General features: G+C 34.4%; 1 protein-coding gene across 1 annotated transcript in view; it reads left to right on the top strand.

Annotated features, from left to right (window-relative positions):
- The window catches only part of TRHDE (thyrotropin releasing hormone degrading enzyme), a 405,192-nt gene that overhangs the window by 301,477 nt on the left and 80,953 nt on the right, over positions 1 to 22,762 (top strand). The window contains exons 10-12 of the mRNA XM_030866254.2: positions 4,052 to 4,140; positions 14,341 to 14,474; positions 14,587 to 14,642. Coding sequence (XP_030722114.1) covers positions 4,052 to 4,140; positions 14,341 to 14,474; positions 14,587 to 14,642 — 279 coding nt within the window. The remainder of the gene's footprint in view (positions 1 to 4,051; positions 4,141 to 14,340; positions 14,475 to 14,586; positions 14,643 to 22,762) is intronic.

Raw genomic sequence — 22,762 nt, 5'->3', positions numbered from 1 at the left:
CAGCATGCTAAAGTTATTTTGTTTAAGAAGACAGGATTTAAATTATCATGGTCATTTAACACAATAATGTGTAATTTTTTTTTTTTTTACTTTTCCCTGTAAATGTTGAATTAAATTTAAGAAAGTTAAAATACTTTGAAGTGGATTAAATGGTATTGAGAAAACCAAGATTTGTAGAATAGACAAGAACAGAAACTAACAATCCAGAAAGACTAGTTAAACAAAAACCCACAACCAGACTAAATAGTGTCTGAGCCAGAGGAACTCAAACTATATCCATTTAAAATGGTCTAAGTATCAATGCCACTTAGTATCAAAATACATTCTCTTCCCTCACTTTTAGTGTTTAAAAACCATTAACACAACATACATAGAATTTGACTTGTTGTTACTTTAACTTTCATTTGAAATTCTTATTTCATTACTGAAAATTCAGCATGTAGTGTTCATGTTTTCCCACTCTTTTGTGCTTTATTAAAGTGGAGCCAAGGAAAGATAGAACTTAAATCATTTCATTTTATTTTTTTCTAAGATATCCGGATAAGAGGTTGGGAGCGGGACAGGGAGGGTTGGAGGTCAAAATTGATAAATAAAATGAGGTGTTGGGATTAGACTGGTCATGCTGTCTCCCATTTGGAATATTAGGAATCTGATTTTATCATCCATCAGTATCTAGGATATGTGAAACATGCATTAAGCTTCCTTTGTTATCTCTAAGACAGGGTCCAGGTAGAAGTGACTGAGAAATTCATGAATGTTTTCTGGTGACTAAATTGGGAACCCACTTAAGAAAGTATTGTCTTAAGTCTCCTGCTCATTATATACACTGTCCTTCAGCAGACTGCCCTTGTAATCTAACTGTTTGCACCTGTGGAATACAGGGTATTATCCTGCCACACTGTCAGGATCTGACTGGGTCAACCCTTCACCCAGCCTGGATTCCTTACAGCTGCCAAACACTACTTCTGGTCAACCACCGTCTGGCCCCATGTGAAACCTGCTTAGGCATCAACCCTGGCCTTGTCGGGAAGTACATAAAAACTACTTGACTGTGGCAAAGTTAGATTCAGGCCTTGCCTTTGAGAATGATCATTCTTACACAAGCATCACTGATGCAGAAAAACATAAAGGACATGCAGATGACAGAACAAATTTTGAACAAAAATACTCTGTCAACCTATAATATGAGCCAGATGTATCGGCTGCAAGTCTGACTCTTTAAAGGAAGACTTTCTCCCAGGCTGTATAGGTATATATACCTATACAAAGCTTTTACAGGGCTTTACTTTTGCTGCAGTTATAAAATCATATGAATGGTTTTGAACGCTGAGAACTTGGCATAGAAAATATTGAGTGAGATAATGCATGGCATTCCATCAGTCTCAAAATTTATTTTATATCTATTTTGAAATAATAAAGTTTGCAGTTGAAATTTTAGTATTCAGTTTTGTATTATTGATAATTTAATTCACTATAACATTGTGGTCAAAGCTTCAATACCAATTCTATCTGCCCTTTGTCTGTAACCTTCTTAGATCTTTATCATATACTGCAAATAGTTAATGCAGTAAAACGTAGTGCCCATTTACGCCAGGAAACCCATGAATTGTGGATATTTTCTGTGACTGTATAATCAATTCTTTGTCTTCAATTTTGTAGAGGACACTGGAATATCACAACAACATGCCTAGAACATTTTAAATGTATATAGTAATCATATTTTTCATATGTGGTAGCTATATTACAGCATAGAAAGGAAAGATCTTTATATTATAATTGCATAAAGTTAGTTGATATGTGAAATTGAGTAAAATATTTGCTAGCATTTTGGTATTTGGGAAATTGTGAATTTGTGTAGCTTTTTTTTCTTTATAAAGTTAATACATTGTAATGTTCAGTAATGTCTCCTATACATATTGAGCTTCTTGGAGTCCTGTGCTACAGAGAATTATATTTATCTCCTTTTATTTTGGGTCCGATGATTGCAACCTTGGAACCATTTTTCATGGCATGTACATTAATGCTTCACTAATATTGGTACCATTTTTAAAAAAGTTTTTTCACTCCAGCTAAAATAAGCACCTACGCTTTTCTGCCTTAACATAATCATTAGAATAAACATTGCTTTATTATAAAAATGTGACCTACGATGAAGAGAGGTAGTCCCAGGGACTGTTAAATAAAAAATATCTTGAGAGTCTTTTGAAGTGCATTGTTTTTGTTTTTTTCTTCTTAAAATTAGATGACTAAAATTCAAGTTAAACTTAAGGGGCTGGGGCACAATTTAATTTCACAGGTTCTTTTTTCTAGTTTCTTTTTTAACATAACTCACTGCATTTTTGGATGTTTTTACAGCACACCACACAGAGCTTTTCACCCACAATGTTTAGGGTCTTCTAGCCTTTTAAGTTGTAATCATAAAGCAACATAATTGCCATGCCTTCTTTGATCTTAAAAATGAAATTGGTGGAAAGATCAAATATGTGTTGTTTGGAAAGTTAAGGAAAATAACTTGTATAGTACTGATAGTATAGCAATTCAGAAATAATATAAACTTCAGATGTGCTTGGTGATTTGTAATTTTTACTTTGTCTTTGTGACAATGTATAGATTTTGTGTATACATACATGCACACACATACACACAGACACACACACACAGAATAGAGGCCAAAAACATTCTTAGGAAAAATATAGAGGGTATTTTAAAAGTTTTACAAAATGCCCCAATGTTTGTATCACAATACCTTAAAGTTAACTTCTTTTTTTGCATCTGAACATTGCTATACAGTACAGTGTCTGCCATTTAGGAAGTTTCCTGTATGTGGAATTGTCTGTAAGCAATAATGCAGGTATTGATATGAATCTCTCCTTCTTGACTTTAGAGACTTTTGCTAAAACTCAGAATCAAAACATATCAATTTTTATTGTAATTTCTAGTTTCATTATTTAGAAGGATGCAGTTTAAATAAATGTAAAATTATAAGTATGTTTATATTAGGGGCATATATGACAGATTGGAGATGTCCTCCCCCATCAAAAGACATATTCTATTTTTAGCTACATAGCCCCAGACATGTTCCCTGAAAAATTCTCAATTCTCCATTAATTCCCATAGTTACTGAGCTCATAGAGTATTCTTATAGTTTTCAGGTCAGAAATATTTTTCTCATACTGCATATTGTAGACTATCCCTGTTGCTAATAGTGCAATGATTGGTTAACATAACCTGGCTATATTTTAGGGGAACAAAATGTAGTCATTGGATTTTATTGTAAGACTATCCAATTTATCTCCGGTTGCTCATTTGAGGTTAAATTGATATTACTTCACGTACAAGTTTAGGCCTAAACTTTTATCCTATAAAAAGTCATGTTCTAGAAAATGCTTCTCTTTAATAGCTGAGACTCATGACTGATCCCTGCACATTGGTGGTTGATTTCACACATCAATTTGGAAATTCCATTTCAGAAAACAAAGCATTGTGTCCCACAGTGTTCTTTGTATTGATCTGGATTTTAGGGGGATCTGATCAGTGCTTTTTGTCCCTACTTTGCTGAATAACTTTATCTGTACTGTATTATCCTTTCTATAAAATCTGACAAAAGTGTTTTTTAAGAATAGTTAAACAAGTAAATGAGGAGAATGTTGAAATGTAAATGCATGAAAGCACTGGAATGGGCATTAATCTAATGCGGAATCAAGTAGAAAGGAGTTATTTTAAGACTTTACTCAATATATGGTGCAGCTCAGATTTATAGATTTTAGCTACTTTTTATTCCTCATGTAAAATTCAAATCTTTTTTTCCAAGATAAATTGTTTTGTTGGTAGTCCACCTTTTGTTTTGAAATTAAAACTCTTAGAGGCCAAGTCTGCTTAGCGACATTGAAAGAGTGAATTCATCTTCCTGGCCTATTCCTTACATTTATGACTGGGGAATTTAAAAAATTCTCCTAAAGAGAATAAGAAAAATCACGTAGGAGGTGCATAGGAAATGTTGTTTGTTTGTTATAACCATTTTTATTCTTAACGTTTCTCTTTTATTTTGCAGTTACCTGTGGCAGATCCCATTAACTATTGTGGTAGGAAATAGAAGCCATGTGTCTCCAGAAGCAATTATTTGGGTGTCTAACAAATCAGGTAAAAAATATACTCTCCCCTGAGAATTTGGTTTCAGATAATTGTTTAGCAACTTAACCTCTTGTATCAGCTGTTATAAAAATGTGAATAAAGACAAATTAGAAAGACAATATAGAGGAATTACCTCTATACATTTAAGTATAATATAGTATAGTTTCTACATAGTCTAATTTCAGTCCGCTGATATAATTATTAAATTTATTTGTGTCTTTGATGGTAAAGAGAAAATTTAAATCTAAGTACTTGTAGTACTATTCTTAACCGCTTTAAACTGTACCATTTTATAATCCCGAATGGAACAGAATTACAATCGTAACTCCCAGTAGAACAGTATGCCAGATACTGAAACACAGGCCACATTTTTCAATTCCATTTTCCAGCTATCTTCTCTTTACCAGACTGGCTCTTTAAAGAATGGGTGAGGCAATATTCTCTGTAGAATTAGATAATTATAGGGCCAGAAGGGAGAGGCTTGCTAGGTCATGAAACCATCCCTTAGGTAGGGTCAAGTCTCAAGGAGCAGAGAAAGATGAGATTCTATTCTATTTCTAAATATCTTCAAATAAGATAGTTACCTATTTCAATTCACTGTCAGAAAGCTATTTCTTGAATCCAATCTAAATGCTTCATATTAGAGTGTGAAACAGGTCTCTTTTATTTCTGTTTTCCATTGAATTGAAGAAAAAACCAATTATCATCTTTTATGTAACATTTCATTTAGATTTAAATGGTCAAATATGTTCACATTTTGTTTTTCTTACTCCTTTCTCACATTCTGCTACTTTATATTTTCTTGCTATTTTGTAAGCGTAATTTAAACAACCACAAATCTTTTTTTGAAGTAAGGTGAAGTATAAATAAACAACAAAAATATTGTTTCTTCTCCCCAGTCTTGCTCCTATTAGGGAGATGTAAGTGCTTAAAATACATACATACATACATATAAGAAAAAGGTCTCACAGCAGAATCTAATCTGCTTAACAGAAATATAAACACTTGTTTTGCCAGTTGAATTTTTATTCAGATTTTCATGTTGTTGTATTTTTAACACATCATCACATATTATGAAAATATGTGCTGGGTGTCAGGCCGGAGCCTCTTAGGTGGGAGAGCCGAGTTCAAGACATTGGTCCAACAGAAACCTGCCAGCCCCATGTAATATCAAATGGCAAAACATCTCCCAGAGATCTCCATCTCAATGCTAAAACCCACCTCCACTCAACGACCAGCAAGCTACAGTGCTGGACATCTCATGCCAAACAACAGGGAAGACAGGAACACAACCCCACCCATTAGCAGACAGGCTGCCTAAAATCATAAGTTCACAGACACCCCAAAACACACCACCGGACGCAGCCCTGCCCACCAGAAAGACAAGATCCAGCCTCATCCATCAGAACAGTCACCAGTCCCCTCCACCAGGAAGCCTACACAACCCATTGAACCAACCCTACCCACTGGGGACAGACACCAAAAACAATGGGAACTACGAACCTGCAGCCTACAAAAAGGAGACCCCAAATGCAGTAAGTTAAGCAAAATGAGAAGACAAAGAAATATACAGCAGATGAAGGAGCAAGGTAAAAACCCACCAGACCAAACAAATGAAGAGAAAATAGGCAGTCTACATGAAAAAGAATTCAGAGTAATGATAGGAAAGATGATCCAAAATCTTGGAAATACAGTGGAGAAAATACAAGAAATATTTAACAAGGACCTAGAAGAACTAAAGAGCAAACAAACAACGATGAACAGCACAATAAATGAAATTAAAAATTCTCTAGAAGGAATAAATAGCAGAATAACTGAGGCAGAAGAATGGATAAGTGACCTGGAGTTAAAATAGTGGAAATAACTACTGCAGAGCAGAATAAAGAAAAAAGAATGAGAAGAAATGAGGACAGTCTCAGAGAGCTCTGGGACAACATTAAACACAACAACATTCGAATTATAACAGTCCCAGAAGACAAAGAGAAAAAGAAGGGGTCTGAGAAAATATTTGAAGAGATTATAGTTGAAAACTTCCCTAATATGAGAAACAAAATTGTCAGTCAAGTCCAGGAAACTCAGAGAGTCCCAAATAGGGTAAATCCAAGGAGAAATAAGCCAAGACACATATTAATCAAACTACCAAAAATTAAATACAAAGAAAAAATATTAAAAGCAGCAAGGGAAAAACAACAAATAACATACAAGGGAATCCGCATAAGGTTAACAGCTGATTTCTCAGCAGAAACTCTGCAAGCCAGAAGTGAGTGGCAGGTCATATTTAAGGTGATGAAAGGGAAAAGCCTACAAACCAAGATTACTCTACCCAGCAAAGATCTCATTCAGATTCGATGGAGAAATTAAAACCTTTACAGACAAGCAAAAGCTAAGAGAATTCAGCACCACCAAACCAGTTTACAACAAATGCTAAAGGAACTTCTCTAGGCAAGAAACACAAGAGAAGGAAAAGACCTACAATAACAAACACAAAACAACTGATAAGTGGTTATAGGAACATACATATTGATAATTACCTTAAATGTAAATGGATTAAATGCTCCATCTGAAAGACATAAACTGGCTGAATGGATGCAAAAACAAGACCAACATATATGCTCTCTACAAGAGACCCAATTCAGACCTAGGGACACATACAGACTGAAAGTGAGGGGATGGAAAAAGATATTCCATGCAAATGGAAATCAAAAGAAAGCTGGAGCAGCAATTCTCCTATCAGACAAAATAGACTTTAAAGTAAAGACTATTACAAGAGACAAAGAAGAACACTACATAATGATCAAGCGATCAATCCAAGAAGAAGATATAACAATTGTAAATATTTATGCACCCAACATAAGAGCACCTCAATACATAACGCAAATGCTAACAGCCATAATAAAGGAAATTGACAGTTACACAATAATAGTAGGGGACTTTATCACCACACTTTTACCAATGGACAGATCATCCAAAATGAAAATAAATAAGGAAACACAAGCTTTAAATGACACATTAAACAAGATGGACTTAATTGATATTTATAGGACATTCCATCCAAAACAACAGAATACACTTTCTTCTCAAGTGCTCATAGAACATTCTCCAGGATAGATCATATCCTAGGTCACAAATCAAGCCGTGGTAAATTTAAGAAAATTGAAATCATATCAAGTATCTTTTTTGACCACAACGCTATGAGATTAGATATCAATTATAGGAAAAATCTGTAAAAAATACAAACATATGGAGGCTAAACAATACACTACTAAATAACCAAGAGATCACTGAAGAAAAAAAGAGGAAATAAAAAAATAACTAGAAACCGGGCTTCCCTGGTGGTGCAGTGGTTGAGAGTCCGCCTGCCGATGCAGGGGACGCGGGTTCGTGGCCCGGTCTGGGAAGATCCCACGTGCCGCAGAGCGGTTGGGCCTGTGAGGTATGGTCACTGAGCGTGCGTGTCCGGAGCCCGTGCTCCGCAACAGGAGAGGCCACAACAGTGAGAGGCCCACGTACCACAAAAAAAAAAAAAAAGAAAAAATAACTAGAAACAAATGACAGTGAAAACACGATGACCCAAAACCTATCATATGCAGCAAAAGCAGTTCTAAGAGGGGAGTTTATAGCAATAAAATTCTACTTCAAGAAACAAGAAACATCTCAAATAAACAACCCAACCTTACACCTAAAGCAATTAGAGAAAGAAGAACAAAAATGCCAAAGTTAGCAGAAGGAAAGAAATCATAAAATCAGAGCAGAAATAAATGAAAAAGAAATGAAGGAAACAGTAGCAAAGATCAATAAAACTAAAAGCTGGTTCTTTGGGTAGATAAACAAAATTGATAAACCATTAGCCAGACTCATCAAGATAAAAAGGGATAAGACACAAATCAATAGAATTGAAAATGAAAAAGGAGAAGTAACAACTGACATGGCAGAAATACAAAGTATCGAGGGATTACTACAGACAACTCTATGCCAATAAAATGGACAACCTGGAAGAAAAGGACAAATTCTTAGAAATGCACAACCTTCTTAGACTGAATCAGGAAGAAATAGAAAATATAAACAGACCAATCACAAGCACTGAAATTGAAACTGTGATTAAAAATCTTCAAACAGACAAAAGCCTAGGACCAGATAGTTTCACAGGCGAATTCTATCAGTTAGAGAAGAGCTAACACCTATCCTTCTCAAACGCTTCCAAAATAGAGCCGAGCTAGGAACACTCCCAAACTCATTCTACGAGGCCACCATCACCCTGATATCAGAACCAAGCAAAGATGTCACTAAAAAAGAAGACTACAGACCAATATCACTGATGAGCATAGACGCAAAAATCCTCAACAAAATACTAGCAAACAGAATCCAACAGCACATTAAAAGGGTCATACACCATGATCAAGTGCGGTTTATCCCAGGAATGCAAGGTTTCTTCAATGTATGCAAATCAGTCAACGTGATACACCATATTAACAAATTGAAGGAGAATAACCGTATGATCATCTCAATAGATGCAGAAAAAGCTTTTGACAAAATTCAACACCAATTTATGATAAAAACTCTCCAGAAAGTAGGCATAGAGGGAACTTTCCTCAACATAATAAAGGCCATATATGACAAACCCACAGCCAACATCATTCTCAATGATGAAAACCTGAAACCATTTCCACTAAGATCAGGAACAAAACAAGGTTGCCACTCTCACCACTATTATTCAACATAGCTTTGGAAGTTTTAGCCACAGCAATCAGAGACAAAGAAGAAATAAAAGGAATCCAAATCGAAAAGAAGTAAAGCTGTCACTGTTTGCAGGTGACATGATACTATACATAGAGAATCCTAAAGATGCTACCAGAAAACTACTAGAGCTAATCAATGAATTTGGTAAAGTAGCAGGATACAAAATTAATGCACAGAAATATCTTGCATTCCCATACAGTAATGATGAAAAATCTGAAAGAGAAATTAAGGAAACATCCGATTTACCCTTGCACGAAAAAGAATAAAATACCTAGGAATAAACCTACCTAAGGAGAAAAAAGGCCTGTATGCAGAAAACTATAAGACACTGATGAAAGAAATTAAAGATGATACAAACAGATGGAGAGACATACCATGTTCTTGGATTGGAAGAATCAACGTTGTGAAAATGAGTATACTACCCAAGGCAATTTACAGATTCAATGCAATCCCTATCAAACTGCCAATGGCATTTTTCACAGAACTAGAACAAAAAGTTTCACAATTTTTATGGAAACACAAAAGACCCCCAATAGCCAAAACAATCTTGGGAAATAAAAACGGAGCTAGGGGAATCAGGCTTCCAGACTTCAGACTACACTAAAATGCTACAGCAATGAAGACCGTATGGTACTGGCACAAAAACAGAAATATAGATCAATGGAACAGGACAGAAAGCCCAGAGATAAACCCATGCACGTATGGCCACTTTATCTTTGATAAAGGAGGCAAGAATATACAGTGGAGAAAAGACATCCTCTTCAATAAGTGGTGCTGGGAAAAGTGGACAGCTACATGTAAAAAATGAAATTAGAACACTCCCTAACACCGTACACAAAAATAAGCTCAAAATGGATTAAAGACCTAAATGTAAGGCCAGACACTATAAAACTCCTAGAGGAAAACACAGGCAGAACACTCTGTGACATAAGTCACAGCAAGGTCGTTTTTGACCCACCTCCTATAGAAATGGAAATAAAAAAAAATAAACAAATGGGACCTAATGAAACTTGAAAGCTTTTGCACAGCAAAGGAAACCATAAACAAGACAAAAAGACAGCCCTCAGAATGGGAGAAAATATTTGCAAATGAAGCAACTGCCAAAGGATTAATCTCCAAAATATACAAGCAGCTCATGCAGCTCGATATCAAAAAAACAAACAACCCAATCCAAAAATGGGCAGAAGACCTAATTAGACATTTCTCCAAGGAAGACATACAGATTTCCAACAAACACATGAAAAGATGCCCAACATCACGAACCATTAGAGAAATGTAAATCTAAACTGCAATGAAGTATCACCTCACACCAGTCAGAATGGCCATCATCAAAAAATCTACAAAGAAAATGCTGGAGAGGGTGTGGAGAAAAGGGAACCCTCTTGCCCTGTTGGTGGGAATGTAAATTGATACAGCCACTATGGAGAACACTATGGAGGTTCCTTAAAAAAACTAAAAATAGAAGAATCATATGACCCAGCAATCCCACTACTGGGCATATACCCTGAGAAAACCATAATTCAAGAAAACTCATGTACCACAATGTTCATTGCAGCACTATTTACAATAGCCAGTATATGGAAGCAACCTAAGTGTCCATTGACAGATGAATGGATAAAGAAGATGTGGCACATATATACAATGGAATATTACTCAGCCATAAAAAGAAACGAAGTTGAGTTATTTGTAGTGAAGTGGATGGACCTAGTGTCTGTCATACATAGTGATGTAAGTCAGAATGAGAAAAAAAAATACCATATGCTAACACATATATATGGAATCTAAAGAAAAAGTGGTTCTGAAGAATTTAGGGGCAGGACAGGAATAAATAAGCAGATGTAGAGAATGCACTTGAGGACACCAGGAGGGGGAAGGGTAAGGTGGGACGAGTGAGAGAGTGGCATGGACACATATACACTACCAAACGTAAAATAGATAGCTAGTGGGAAGCAGCCGCATAGCACAGGGAGATCAGCTCAGTGCTTTGTGACCACCTAGAGGGGTGGGATAGGGAGGGTGGGAGGGAGATATGGGGATATATGATTTACTTTATTAAACAGCAGAAACTAACACACCTTTGTAAAGCAAATATACTCCAATAAAGATGTTAAAAAAAATGTTAGGATAGATAAGACTTAAAATAAAAGGGAAATTGATGCTGCAAATTCGAAGTAAACATTAAAAATGGCATAATGGTATAACGCTTTCCTTAAATATTAGCTCATATGAAAGTTACAAGCCTAAAAGAGCGCATATTTTTTAGTCCCCTCTTTACAAATGAGAAAATTAAGACTTGAGAAATAACTTGCTGAAAGTGTCTTAGGAGCTTGATTTTCTTTTCTAAGTTTATTTACAACACACACACACACACACACACACACACACACACGCAAGATTTTAATACTTTGCTAGGTTACTTTGCAGATCTGTCAGTTTTGACACTTTGCCACTGGGTACACAGGAATGGTTCTCTATAATCTCTACAGAGCATTATCTAATTTTATTCTCACAAGAGTCCAGTGAGAAAACTAGTATGTGTTATTATACCTGAATTTGTTTCACACTGTTACCCTTGTTACCCTGGTTCACTTTTTTATGTGTTTTAAATTCTGATTGTTCTGCAACCAACCAACACTGAGTAGAAAGATCTGATATCCTTTCTCTTTTTATTCCAAAAGGAAGGATAAAATATAAAGATATAAAATACTATAAAATGACAACTACTTTTTGCCTTGATATAATTTAAGTCTTGTGCCATTTTGGATATATTCTAAATATAAATTTTAATTGTTATTACGAACACTTGAAATATAACTTCCATACTTTTTATTATGGTACTCATCACATACTGTACCTCATTAGGCTATTGAAAAAGATCTCTTTAAAATTCATTGCTTGCCGTTAGTTAATTTGAAGAACATTTTAGAGATATAATTAAGTAGAAAGAAAAAGGTATTTAAAAATCTATTAGAAAACTTTTCAGGGAATCATTTCTCCAAAGGTTTCATTTATAACCAAGGTGTAAAAATATTCATGAACAGTAATAACCTTCAGGTTTTAGTTATTAATTTAATAATAGAATACTAAACAACAATAGATGCTTGCCTTTTTTTCTTCTCAGACTAGACGGTATAGGGATTGTTGACTTTTTTAGTTGGTCTCTTTTCTACCTACACATTGTTGAATTCAGAAGTTCAAAAAACTAGAACCAAGTGCATCACATGAAGTTAAGTTATGCCATCTATCTAAAATGTCAGGAGGAAGTAACTTTAAAAAACAGATTTAATATCATAGAAATCGATGCCCATTTCAAAATTGTAAAAAGTTTAATCATGTGTTCATATATTAAACCCAAACCTGTAATATTGTAATTTCTTTAAATAATAATCACTTCTTAGATGAAAATGATTAAACTTGTTCTTAACCTATGTGAATTCAATAACAATTTAAATATGTTTTGCTATAAAAATCTTATTCCTGAAGACAGTGTTAGGGTTGCTCAAGGGAAACAATATCCTCAATATTTCAATCAATTTTTCTTCAGTGAATTCAGACATGATTAACTAAAATCTCTCTTTATGAGGACTTGTTTTTTAAATGCCATTTTTTAGATTATTGTTTTTTATTTTTACATCTGTAAAATTGGGTGACATTCTAAAGCTTCACAGAAATTGTGTGGATAAATACATAAAATTTTTTAAAAACCTGCAGATATAAAGTATCAGAAACTTGGGAAGCTATAAATATTTTAGAGCAATATCTGACAGATTTATTTTCCTAAGTACCACAGATTAAGCTGGGTAAAATTTCAAACTAAGAAAACTATCCCCTTCTGCCATTGAATCATAGAATTAGAAGGGGCCTTAAATGCCATCACTTGGCCTTTAGGTTATAAGTTCTACTGAGGACAAAAGACGATCAGTGGCATAAGTTCAAACATTTATATATAGGAAAGTTTTACAAGAAGTTTTTGTACTCCTTTTATAATTCTTGTTTCCCAAGTTATTTCCCCATTTTTCAAATTAATATAAGAGTATGAAAATGTATACAGTATCATATACAATAAAAACGTTATACCATCTTGTATCAACAGAGTATGCGTGGTAAAAAGGGCACGGAAGTCAGGATACCTGAGATGCACTATCTCAGACAATTCAATTAACCTGTCTGAGCCTCATTTCTTTATCTGTTCTAACACATACTGTTAATAAAGATGTCAAGAAGTTGAAGTGCTCTTTGAAACATTAAAGATTAGATGTTTATGTTTAGTATACATTTATGTTTAAGTATTTTTTACTGTATTTCTGAAAGTTGATAATATGTAACATGTGTTGGTTACATTAGCCCACCCCATTCTAGACGTGAACAATTAATGATCTTTAACATTCATTCATTAATTTTTGTGGTATAACCTCTTCTTGTATGGCTTTTATTTAAGAGAAAGTACTCTGTAAATTCAGCGCTTAAGAAAAGTAAAAATAAAATTTGTTTTGTTGTCTGATGTGTGAAAACTTGGATAAATAGAGGGAGAATTAGAGGTTGTGCCTCTTAGAACTGACATAAATGGTTTCCATGATGCATTGTGTGGTTTTGAGTCACTGTGGAAATTAGATAGACGTGTGTGTGTGTGTGTGTGTGTGTGTGTATAAAATATGAATTTTAAGTAAACTTCATACATTATGCAACTTCTATGAAGCATGAGTCCTGAGGGCAGCAGCAACAAAATAATTAGAATTGTAAACTATGGTTCTGGGAAGTCAATAAAGGCTGCCATTAAAAGTGAATGAGTTCTCTATCTGTATTATATTTGAAGGGGTTAAATATGTAAGTTATAAGATTACTTTTACTGGCTTCCTTTAATTGAATTAACCAGCGAATATAATCAAGTTACCATTTTCCAAAGTGATTCCAATAAGCAGAATTTATTATCTTTGTTCTAATTATATGTAGAAATATTAGAGTCTTAAATAAATGAGGTTCCTTTTTCCAACATTATTGATGATGCTGGAAAGTCTGTTATTTATTAGCACATCCCAAGAAAGCACAAGGAAAAGGGTAAGAAATAACAGTGACTTTCAAATAAATGAGCCCTATTATTTTAATCACTTTCTTGCTGAATAAAATAAGTAGAATGTGCACCTGAAGCCTTTTCCACAGATACATATACAATGTAACTGGAAGCCACATGAATACAGTAGTAGATTTCTTGGTTACATTTATCTTGAGAAAGAAAATTATATATACATAACAGGGTTTTATCAAGAGTAATAATGAGTAAGCTACTAAAGGTTTTCTAGCAAATTCTAGCTATAGTGATTAATTGACTAAAGAGTAGATTTCAATTAGGTATTTAGGATGGTGTCCTCTTTTAATTATTGGTACTGTGATATCTGGTATTAAGAAAACATACTTCACTCTATTTTAACCCTTAAAATTGCAAATCTCTCTTACCCCCTAAAATGCTGTTTTCAGAACACCACAGAATAACTTCTTTGGACAAAGGAAGCTGGTTACTGGGGAACATCAATCAAACTGGCTATTTTAGAGTCAACTATGATTTAAGGAATTGGAGATTATTAATTGATCAGTTAATCAGGAAACATGAGGTAAACTGGATTTACTCATCAAAGATCTGTTTTGACATATGAACATCTGCCATTTTAATCCTAAGTGATTCCTTTTTTTTTTTTTTTTTTTTTTTTTTGGTTGCCCTCATAGGTTCTCTCTGTCAGTAACCGAGCAGGTTTGATCGACGATGCCTTCAGCCTAGCCAGGTATGTTTTCCTGTGGCTCTCCACAATAAAACTAATGCCCTTAAGACTTCCTCTATTAAGCTAAATAGTGTATATGTATTGAATAAGAAATCTTTTAAAAATAATTTCTGTCTCACACCCTTTGTGTTTGGATATGAATTATAATCAGTGTCCCAAATTCTTGGTCAATAGTAGCCATGGGGTATTTCTGAGTCAGGAGAAGCTTGATCAATTTTTGCCACAAGTTCAATTTAACACTCAAGATTAATACTCCTTTTACAATTTCATTAATGAACTCTACAAAATGACCATTGTGCCATATTTAATTTTTGATGTAAAGTACCTTGAAGCATCGGCATTTTTTTTCATGACATATACTAGTATATCTTTTTTTTAATGTATTTTTGAATGTGATTCATTATGAAAATCTTGCGCTGCAAGACAGAAATAAATATTCTACTGGGTAAAGCTGTTCTGGACAAAATATATATCAATCTTGTAGCAGAAGTTATAGTACTAGTTATAGTAATATTTGTGTTATTTTCATAGTTAGATTTATAATGTTAAAAATCAGTTATTCTTTTGAATAGTCATTAAATAGCTATTCCTTTAAAGTAATGCTGATCGTAAACCCAAGCTATTTTACTCAGTTTTGAGGCTAAATAGTAAAATAACTCAGTCCTTTTAATATTTTTTATTGTTCACATCAGTATAGTTTTAATTTTAATAATCTGATATTATGGGACAAAAATTTAGACATGAATAGAGGTGGAGAAAAGCCTGACAAGATAGTCATATGTGGAGATAAAGATTAAGTAAGATATGAAGACTTTGAAGAAAGCATTAGATATAACATGAAGATTATTTTGACATAGACGTTTAGAGAGTTCAGAAAGCCAGTAAGAGAGTGTACTTAATGTAACACTGCCCTGAGAGAGAAGCAAGCAAAAGAGAGCTATGTTAAGAGTTCCACAGGAAAGGTTAGGGAACTAGAAGAGAACTAATATTACCAGTTAATTAAACACATAAATTTCCAGGCACTGTTCTGTTTTACATATAGTAATTTGTATAATTTTCACAACAACCTTATGAGATAAGCAGATCTATATTATTATTATTATTCCCATTATATAGATGAGGAGACTGAGGGTTAGAGAAGTCAAGTAACTTACCTAAAGTCATATAGCTAGTAATTGACAGGGCCAGGGCTTCATATATATGCAGTAATAGAAGAGCCAGGTAATATAGGAAGATTGAGGGGATTTGAAGTGGTAGTTCATATGAATCCTTACGTGTTTGAAATGATGGTGAGAAAGCAAACAAGTAGTGATATCCTAAAGAGAGAGGGCAGATGGAAAGATGGAAATTGAAAGGATCTTTGACTCATCTGCATTAAATGATAGAAGCTATTTTTTAATGAAATATTTTAATTTTAGTAGATGATTTTTTTTCCAAAATTAAATTCCTTGTTGTCTAATACAGAACATTGCTTTCAATAACAATTTTGGAAGACTTAAACATTTGAAGTAAACAATTTCATTATCATTAATACAAATTTACCAGGGGAATGTGCAAATCTCCTTGAATATAGATTGAAATTTGTTCTATTGATCATGAGATAATTTTCCTATTAGCATGGAAGTAAATAAACACAAAATTAGATTTATTCTGCATTTACTTGGGAACACCCTGCAGTCACTTGGAGTTAAGGGTTATTCACATTTCAGTGTATTCTAGTAAATGTTTCAAAGTTTTGCTACCAACCTGAGTCAGTCTTCTTTCAGTTTCCTGAACACACCATGCTCCTTTTGGCTTCTTTATAGACAACAAACAGAAGAGTAGCAAATATTTATCAATATGTATGTTCCAGGTACTGTACTGAGGCTTTTATGAATGATTTTGTTCAGTCTTCTCAGTAAACCCGTGGAGTGGGTGTGGTTACTGCAGCCATGTTATAGCTGAGTCGTGGAGGTTGAGAGGGGTTAAGTCTCTTAGCTAAGGGTGCACAGATTTTAAGTGAGGGGTGGAGGGGTGACATTCAACTGCAGATAGTAGCACAGCAGCGCTTATGACCTCAGGTCAGGGTGACTGCCCATTATATGAAATTCCTTTCCACTCCCCTTGTCTGTTGGGAATATTGCTATTCACTTAAAAATAAAATTTCACTTGCACAGCCTTACCTGAAACCTATCTGTCCTTCCCAGAAAGAATAAGGTGACATCCTGTGGATCTGTACTTTAGCAGTTGTCACCTTGTAGTTCAACTACTTTTCTGGGTCCCTGTGATATTTGGGTGATCTTGAGGGCAGGGCTTTGTCTCATCCTTGTATTACTACTGCCTAACTTAATCTTTGGTACAGGATTATACCAATATATATTTGTTGAATGAATTGCTAATTAACTATTAATTATTCAAACTATAAACTTTCAGGCCCACTATCTTTTTGTGCAATTAAGTACACATATTCTAGGTATTTTTTATGGTTGTTTTTTAAATATATAAAAACCACATGAATGCATTCTGGTTGTAGTGATTAAAACAAGAGAGATAACAATGTGAAAATTTTCTTTTACTCCTTCCATGACATCCTATAGCTCTTACCCTCCCTCTTCACAGATAAAATTAATATTTGCTGTATATAAATCCAGCCTTTTTTTTTTTTTTTTTTGCGGTACGCGGACCTCTGACTGTTGTGGCCTCTCCCGTTGCGGAGCACAGGCTCCGGACGCGCAGGCCCAGCCGCTCTGCAGCATGTGGGATCTTCCCGGACTGGGGCATGAACCCGTGTCCCCTGCATCAGCAGGCGGACTCTCAACCACTGCGCCACCAGGGAAGCCCAAATCCAGCCACTTTAAAACATTTCCATACAGTTAAATTTTTTTTACGTGAACAGAAATACATTCTGTTTTCTACTCATTTATAAAAATAAATCTGAGGAGCTTTATTCCAGTGTTGCTAAGTCTTCATTATTATAATCAAGACTGCACTGAGTGTGCTTGAACAGTCTTTTGTCGCACATATACGTATTTTTATAGGATTGATTCCTGAAAGAGGAATTTTTGGTTTAAAGAGTATAAGATTTTTGATAAATATTACAAATTGTATTCCAAAGGGTTTCCCAGTAGAACCCTCCGTCAACCACATACGAGAGGGCCCAATGCCCCCAAACCCTTCATGATAATAAAGAGTATATACATCTTTTACATTTTTGACAGTATGGCAGCAAAAATAATTTTTTTGAAGCTGTTACAGAACCAGTTGAATTAACTTGTGCATCTTTTCATATACATCTGCCATGTGTACTTTGTTTTCTTCTGTGAATTGTTACCTGGTTAAAGGAAAAACAAAAGCCTCATAGAAGATGGGTGAGGTATTTTTCCTACCCTTTTCCTATATATTTTGGATTTTTTTCGATTTTACTCCTTTTTGTAGAAAACAATGTTACAGTATTTTCTCTCAACACTGTCATTTTTTTTTAATACTTTGTGGTGTATTTCATCATCTCAAAGGCTTTTAATTTATATGTTAAATCATTCCTTTTGTAGCTTTCTGTCTCTTTGGTTCTGACTTCCATAGAAGACCTTCTCTATATGAACATTTTGAATATATTTCATTTTTTATTTGAAAGCTATTTTGTTTTTGCATCTATCTCCTCACCCTTCCTTCTCTAATTAGTTTTTATGTATAGAATGGAAGAGTAGTCTAATTTTCTTTAACATTAATATATTTATAACCAATTATTTAATCCTATTTCTTTAAAGAACTTTCTTATTCATAAATTTGAAATGATATCTTTATCTTAATGAAAATGCTTATATTTTAGGGAATTGATTCAATTCTGTTTAACTGGTCTCTGTTGTTTTTGGCACTAGTACCATGTTGCTCTGATTAGCTTTATAGTATGTTGTGGTTGACAACATTTTCTCTTGTTCTTGTTCAAAATCTTACGTGTTTTCTCTTAAGTATAGATTTTTAAATCAGTTTGACGAAGCCCATTAAAAATCCTGCTGCAGTTTTGACTGAATATGCATTGATTGGATTTATAAGTTAATTTTTAAAGAATTAACATATTTTCAAATGTGAGCTTTCCAATATCAAAACATGTTGTTTCTCCCCATTTTTTTAGGTCCCTAAGTCAAGCTCTATAGCTTTATTTACATTGGTTCTGGAAATGTCATACTGTTTCCTCATTTTTTAATGGTATACGCTTCTATAGGAAATGGCACTGCTTCTGCACTTAGATGCTCTAATTTTCATTACTTGTGTGTAAGGAATTAATCAATTGCCTCGCAAATATCATTGTATTATGACTTGAACTTTGAAATTAGTGACTAAATGCCTAGATATTTTTTGTTGGGTGTTCATGTTTCTTGTTGGTTTTTGTTTTGATGAAGCATTGCTAGATTGAGAGATATAAAAATGAACAAGATGCATTTCTTGTTTTCAATGAATTCATGGTCTAGCAGGGACAGTACACGGTAGACAATTAACTGTATTCAGTATGTCAATACGATGAATAAAATATTATGCAAATGTTGTAATATAATGAATTAATGTGGTCTAGAAAGATTATGGAGGACATCATATAGGAAATACCATCAGAAAAATGAAAGTTTGCCATGGAAATCTACTAAAGTTTTAAAAGTAATAAAATGAGAGCAGGAAAAAGTGTAAACTAGAGGATGGATTTAGGGCAAGAGAACTGTTACCACAGTGATGCTCATGCAACAAATTAATTGAAACATAGATTTGAGAAGGAGTGGAATTGGCAGCTAGATAACGTAAGAACTCTTACTGAAGTTATTTATTAGCTTAATATGTAGTAGAAACTGGAAATTTGGAAGATGCGCTTTAGGAAATCCACTGGATTTGGATATTTAAAGTCATTAACATGCTCTGAGTATGATTTTAAAAAGCTATAAAAGTGTGTAGAACTGGATTGTGGACCTCTGTGGTATTTTGTTTGAAAATAATCAAAATACGTGAAAATTTTTGGAACATTTGTTCATATGTAAGAGTTCCAGAGATAAATCATCATCATCATCACCATCATCATCACCACCTTTGCCCTGGGCAGTTACTGCATTGATTTACTTATTTAGTCACCAGTTTCCTGGAAAATTCAATTATGTATTGTAGAACACATGCCAGATTATTGCATTATTAATGTCATAACATATATTTTTAGCTTGCATAACATATTTAAAAAATTCTGTTACAGGCTATTCCATTAAGGACCCAATCACCTAAAAAAGCCTAACTAGGACAGAATCTTACAACTTAGTTTGCAAATTTTGTTAAGAAATAAGATAGCAGTTGTATCTTCTAAAGTATTAGTGTTTTATTAACAATAAGCACAAGAACCTGTACCTGGAGATTATGAATGTCACACTTAGAAGTGCTCTAAGTACTGGTGAGCTGTCATCAGTAGTAGTTAATACATTTTTGAAGATGGTATAAGTTAAAAAATTAATAAATACATTTTTATCAACTTGTTTCTGAGCTTATAAATCTGCGATATGTTAGGAGAACTGGAAATTCAGTATGTGAGCCAGTGAAAATATAATGGCTCATGAAGAAGCAGACTATGAGAATACCTCAAACCTACCCTCATGCATTGTTTTTGTTTCTGGGCCTTAGTTTCAGGACTGATAGCAGCATTGTTAAAACTGCCTTAACAATGTTTGCAAGCTGATTGGTACTAACCTGCTCCTTGTGGGACTTCCTCTATCATAGTTTTTATTAGAAATTCTGTCTTCTGGATGGCTCTCCTGTACCTTGTTTAAAGTTTCCCCTGCCAAACGTGTGTTCATTACTTCTTTGCTCATTGCAGAAAATAGGAGCATTATGTACCTAAAAAGCAACTTCATCTTGAACTGGGCTAGAGGAAGAGTAACTTTTCCTGTGTTGATGGCTGGACGTTTAAATTGTAATGTGTTGACCTTTTGTAGGGGACATTGAGAAGGAATGACTTAGAAACCTTTTATGAGAAATACCTTGGCAGACTGGACATTTTGTCCTGATTTCCCCACTCGGTTATGGAGATAACAGGACTGCTTCACTTCACCTGAACATGGCTATGCAAAACCTGATTAAGAATCCTGGATCCCTCTGACATTGTCTACTGCTTTATAAATTCTGATTTCAAAAAGGATATTTAGTTTCAGAATTCTTTCCTCAGTTCCTGCCTTTTTCTTTTTTGAAAGTGCTGTATAATCTCAGTATAAACATTTTTCTTCCTTAGCTGTGTTTTATAATGGAATCATAAGAGTTATTAATAATAGAATACTGGGAATACTGATTAAAATGGGTTTTATATTGTACTCACTGGACAGGGAGAGAAGGATGATTCTTCAGCTGTTTATAGTAGAATCATTTGGGAGAAGTAACCATGTGTAGATTATGTTCTTATTTATCTTTTGTTAAGCTACTAGAATGTGTGTGCAAAAGGATTACAATTAAATACTTATGAAATCCTGAAAGTGATAAAATTGTTTATTGCAAAACAAGATTTATTGTTAGCTATATGCTTCCAATCTTCTGCCATTGACCAAAGGCTATTTAAAATTAGCTTGTAGTTATGCTTTGGGACTTTCTGGCCAGGGCAGATCTTTCCATGCTCTGAGTAGTGACTCATAATGAGTTCATGCAGGAGATTTGTGGCCATCCCTAAGAGATCACAATATTTCTCACATCTCTGAGGCTGGGGATTTAATTACTTGTCTTTATCAGCTAACATTCCTCTTGAGATATACAAAAAAGTCACCTTGAAGCCCTCTCATTTCATACCTTTCTGCATGCAATTACTTAAAAATTCATATCCAAAAGGCCTCCAAATTGGTCTTAGTTCACGCAACACTTTGTCACAGTAAATGTTGAAAATAGTTTGAAAGCATTTTCAGGACATTTACTGTAATGAGCTGGGAGTCTTCAGCTTTCTTTCTATGACTACCCAGTAAAAGGCTAGAGTAGATTCCTGAATTTTCAAGCCACACTGTTCCTAGAGGGGTAGCCGGTTTACTCAAGGTTAAAGCGTGAGGTAACATGTTCCTTTGAGCTATCTTTAGAAACCTTTTGAGGGTGGAGTCACAGATGTTGTCCTTGAAATAGGATTTAGGGGGGAGCTACCATACATTCCAGGTACTTACGAGAGGTTCAAACCTCCTGGGGCATAAGGGCAGGCCTGTGGCTCTTGAGGACGACAAACTTTCTTAGAGACATTTCAATTGTACTGCATTAAATCAAAAGCCAATTTGTAACCTTCCAGTGCAAAATTTGTGTTTCAGCTCTGTAGGTGAAAGTGTTTTAATATTAATGTCTAATGTCTGAGAGTGCTGAGTAGAAAGTAGAAGAGAGATATTTCGACATCCCTCTTTAGGTTTGATCCATTTTCATAACAGCCTGCACTCTTGAGTTACAAAAGTGTGGGTAATGTTTGTAGCTTACATGGATTTGCGTAAGCAATTCTTTTTTAAGAATAAATAGTCTAAATTTCCAAATGCAAGTACAAATTTGTTTGAATATGTGTATATATGCTCTTTAGTGTCTCACAAATTTAAAAAATTAGAATTCACATTGTAGTTAGTACTGTCTGGTCACATTTGACACAAAGTTATGATTCTTTCGATTTTATAATTGCTTTGAAACCTGAGCCTGAGGTTTCATAAGAATTTCTCTAGGATTTCTCTAAGCTTCCCCATAATTTGAAATACCTGTTCACACATGATTTAAATTATTTAGGTAAAGCTTCCTCCAAAATGGTCATTTATACCATCAACTTCACTTGAATAGATATTTGTAATATGTGCTTTTAGCACAGAGTCCTAAGTATTCCTCTGATGTTAGATTCTTGGACTGTGATAGTATCATCTTAGTGTTTTTCCTTCCATGAATTTGAGTTATCTCCTCTCCTGCTTGCTGGGAATCTTTTGCATATTCAGGTGCAGTGCTTTGAGTATGAGCTGAGAGACCACCTGCATCAGGACCACCGCACCCGAGATGTTTTATTAAAAATTGCATATTCCCACCACTACCTAGGATCTGCATTCTATCAAGCACCTCATGTGATTCTGACACCCACAGCAATATGAAAATCACTGCTTTTGAGGCCCAGAAGGTATTTATGGCATCAGTTTAGACAG

The sequence above is a fragment of the Globicephala melas genome, chromosome 10 (assembly GCF_963455315.2).
Source record: "Globicephala melas chromosome 10, mGloMel1.2, whole genome shotgun sequence".
Taxonomy (NCBI): Eukaryota; Metazoa; Chordata; class Mammalia; order Artiodactyla; family Delphinidae; genus Globicephala; species Globicephala melas.
The sequence above is the reverse complement of the archived record's forward strand: the minus strand, read 5'-3'. Positions and strand labels throughout refer to the sequence as shown.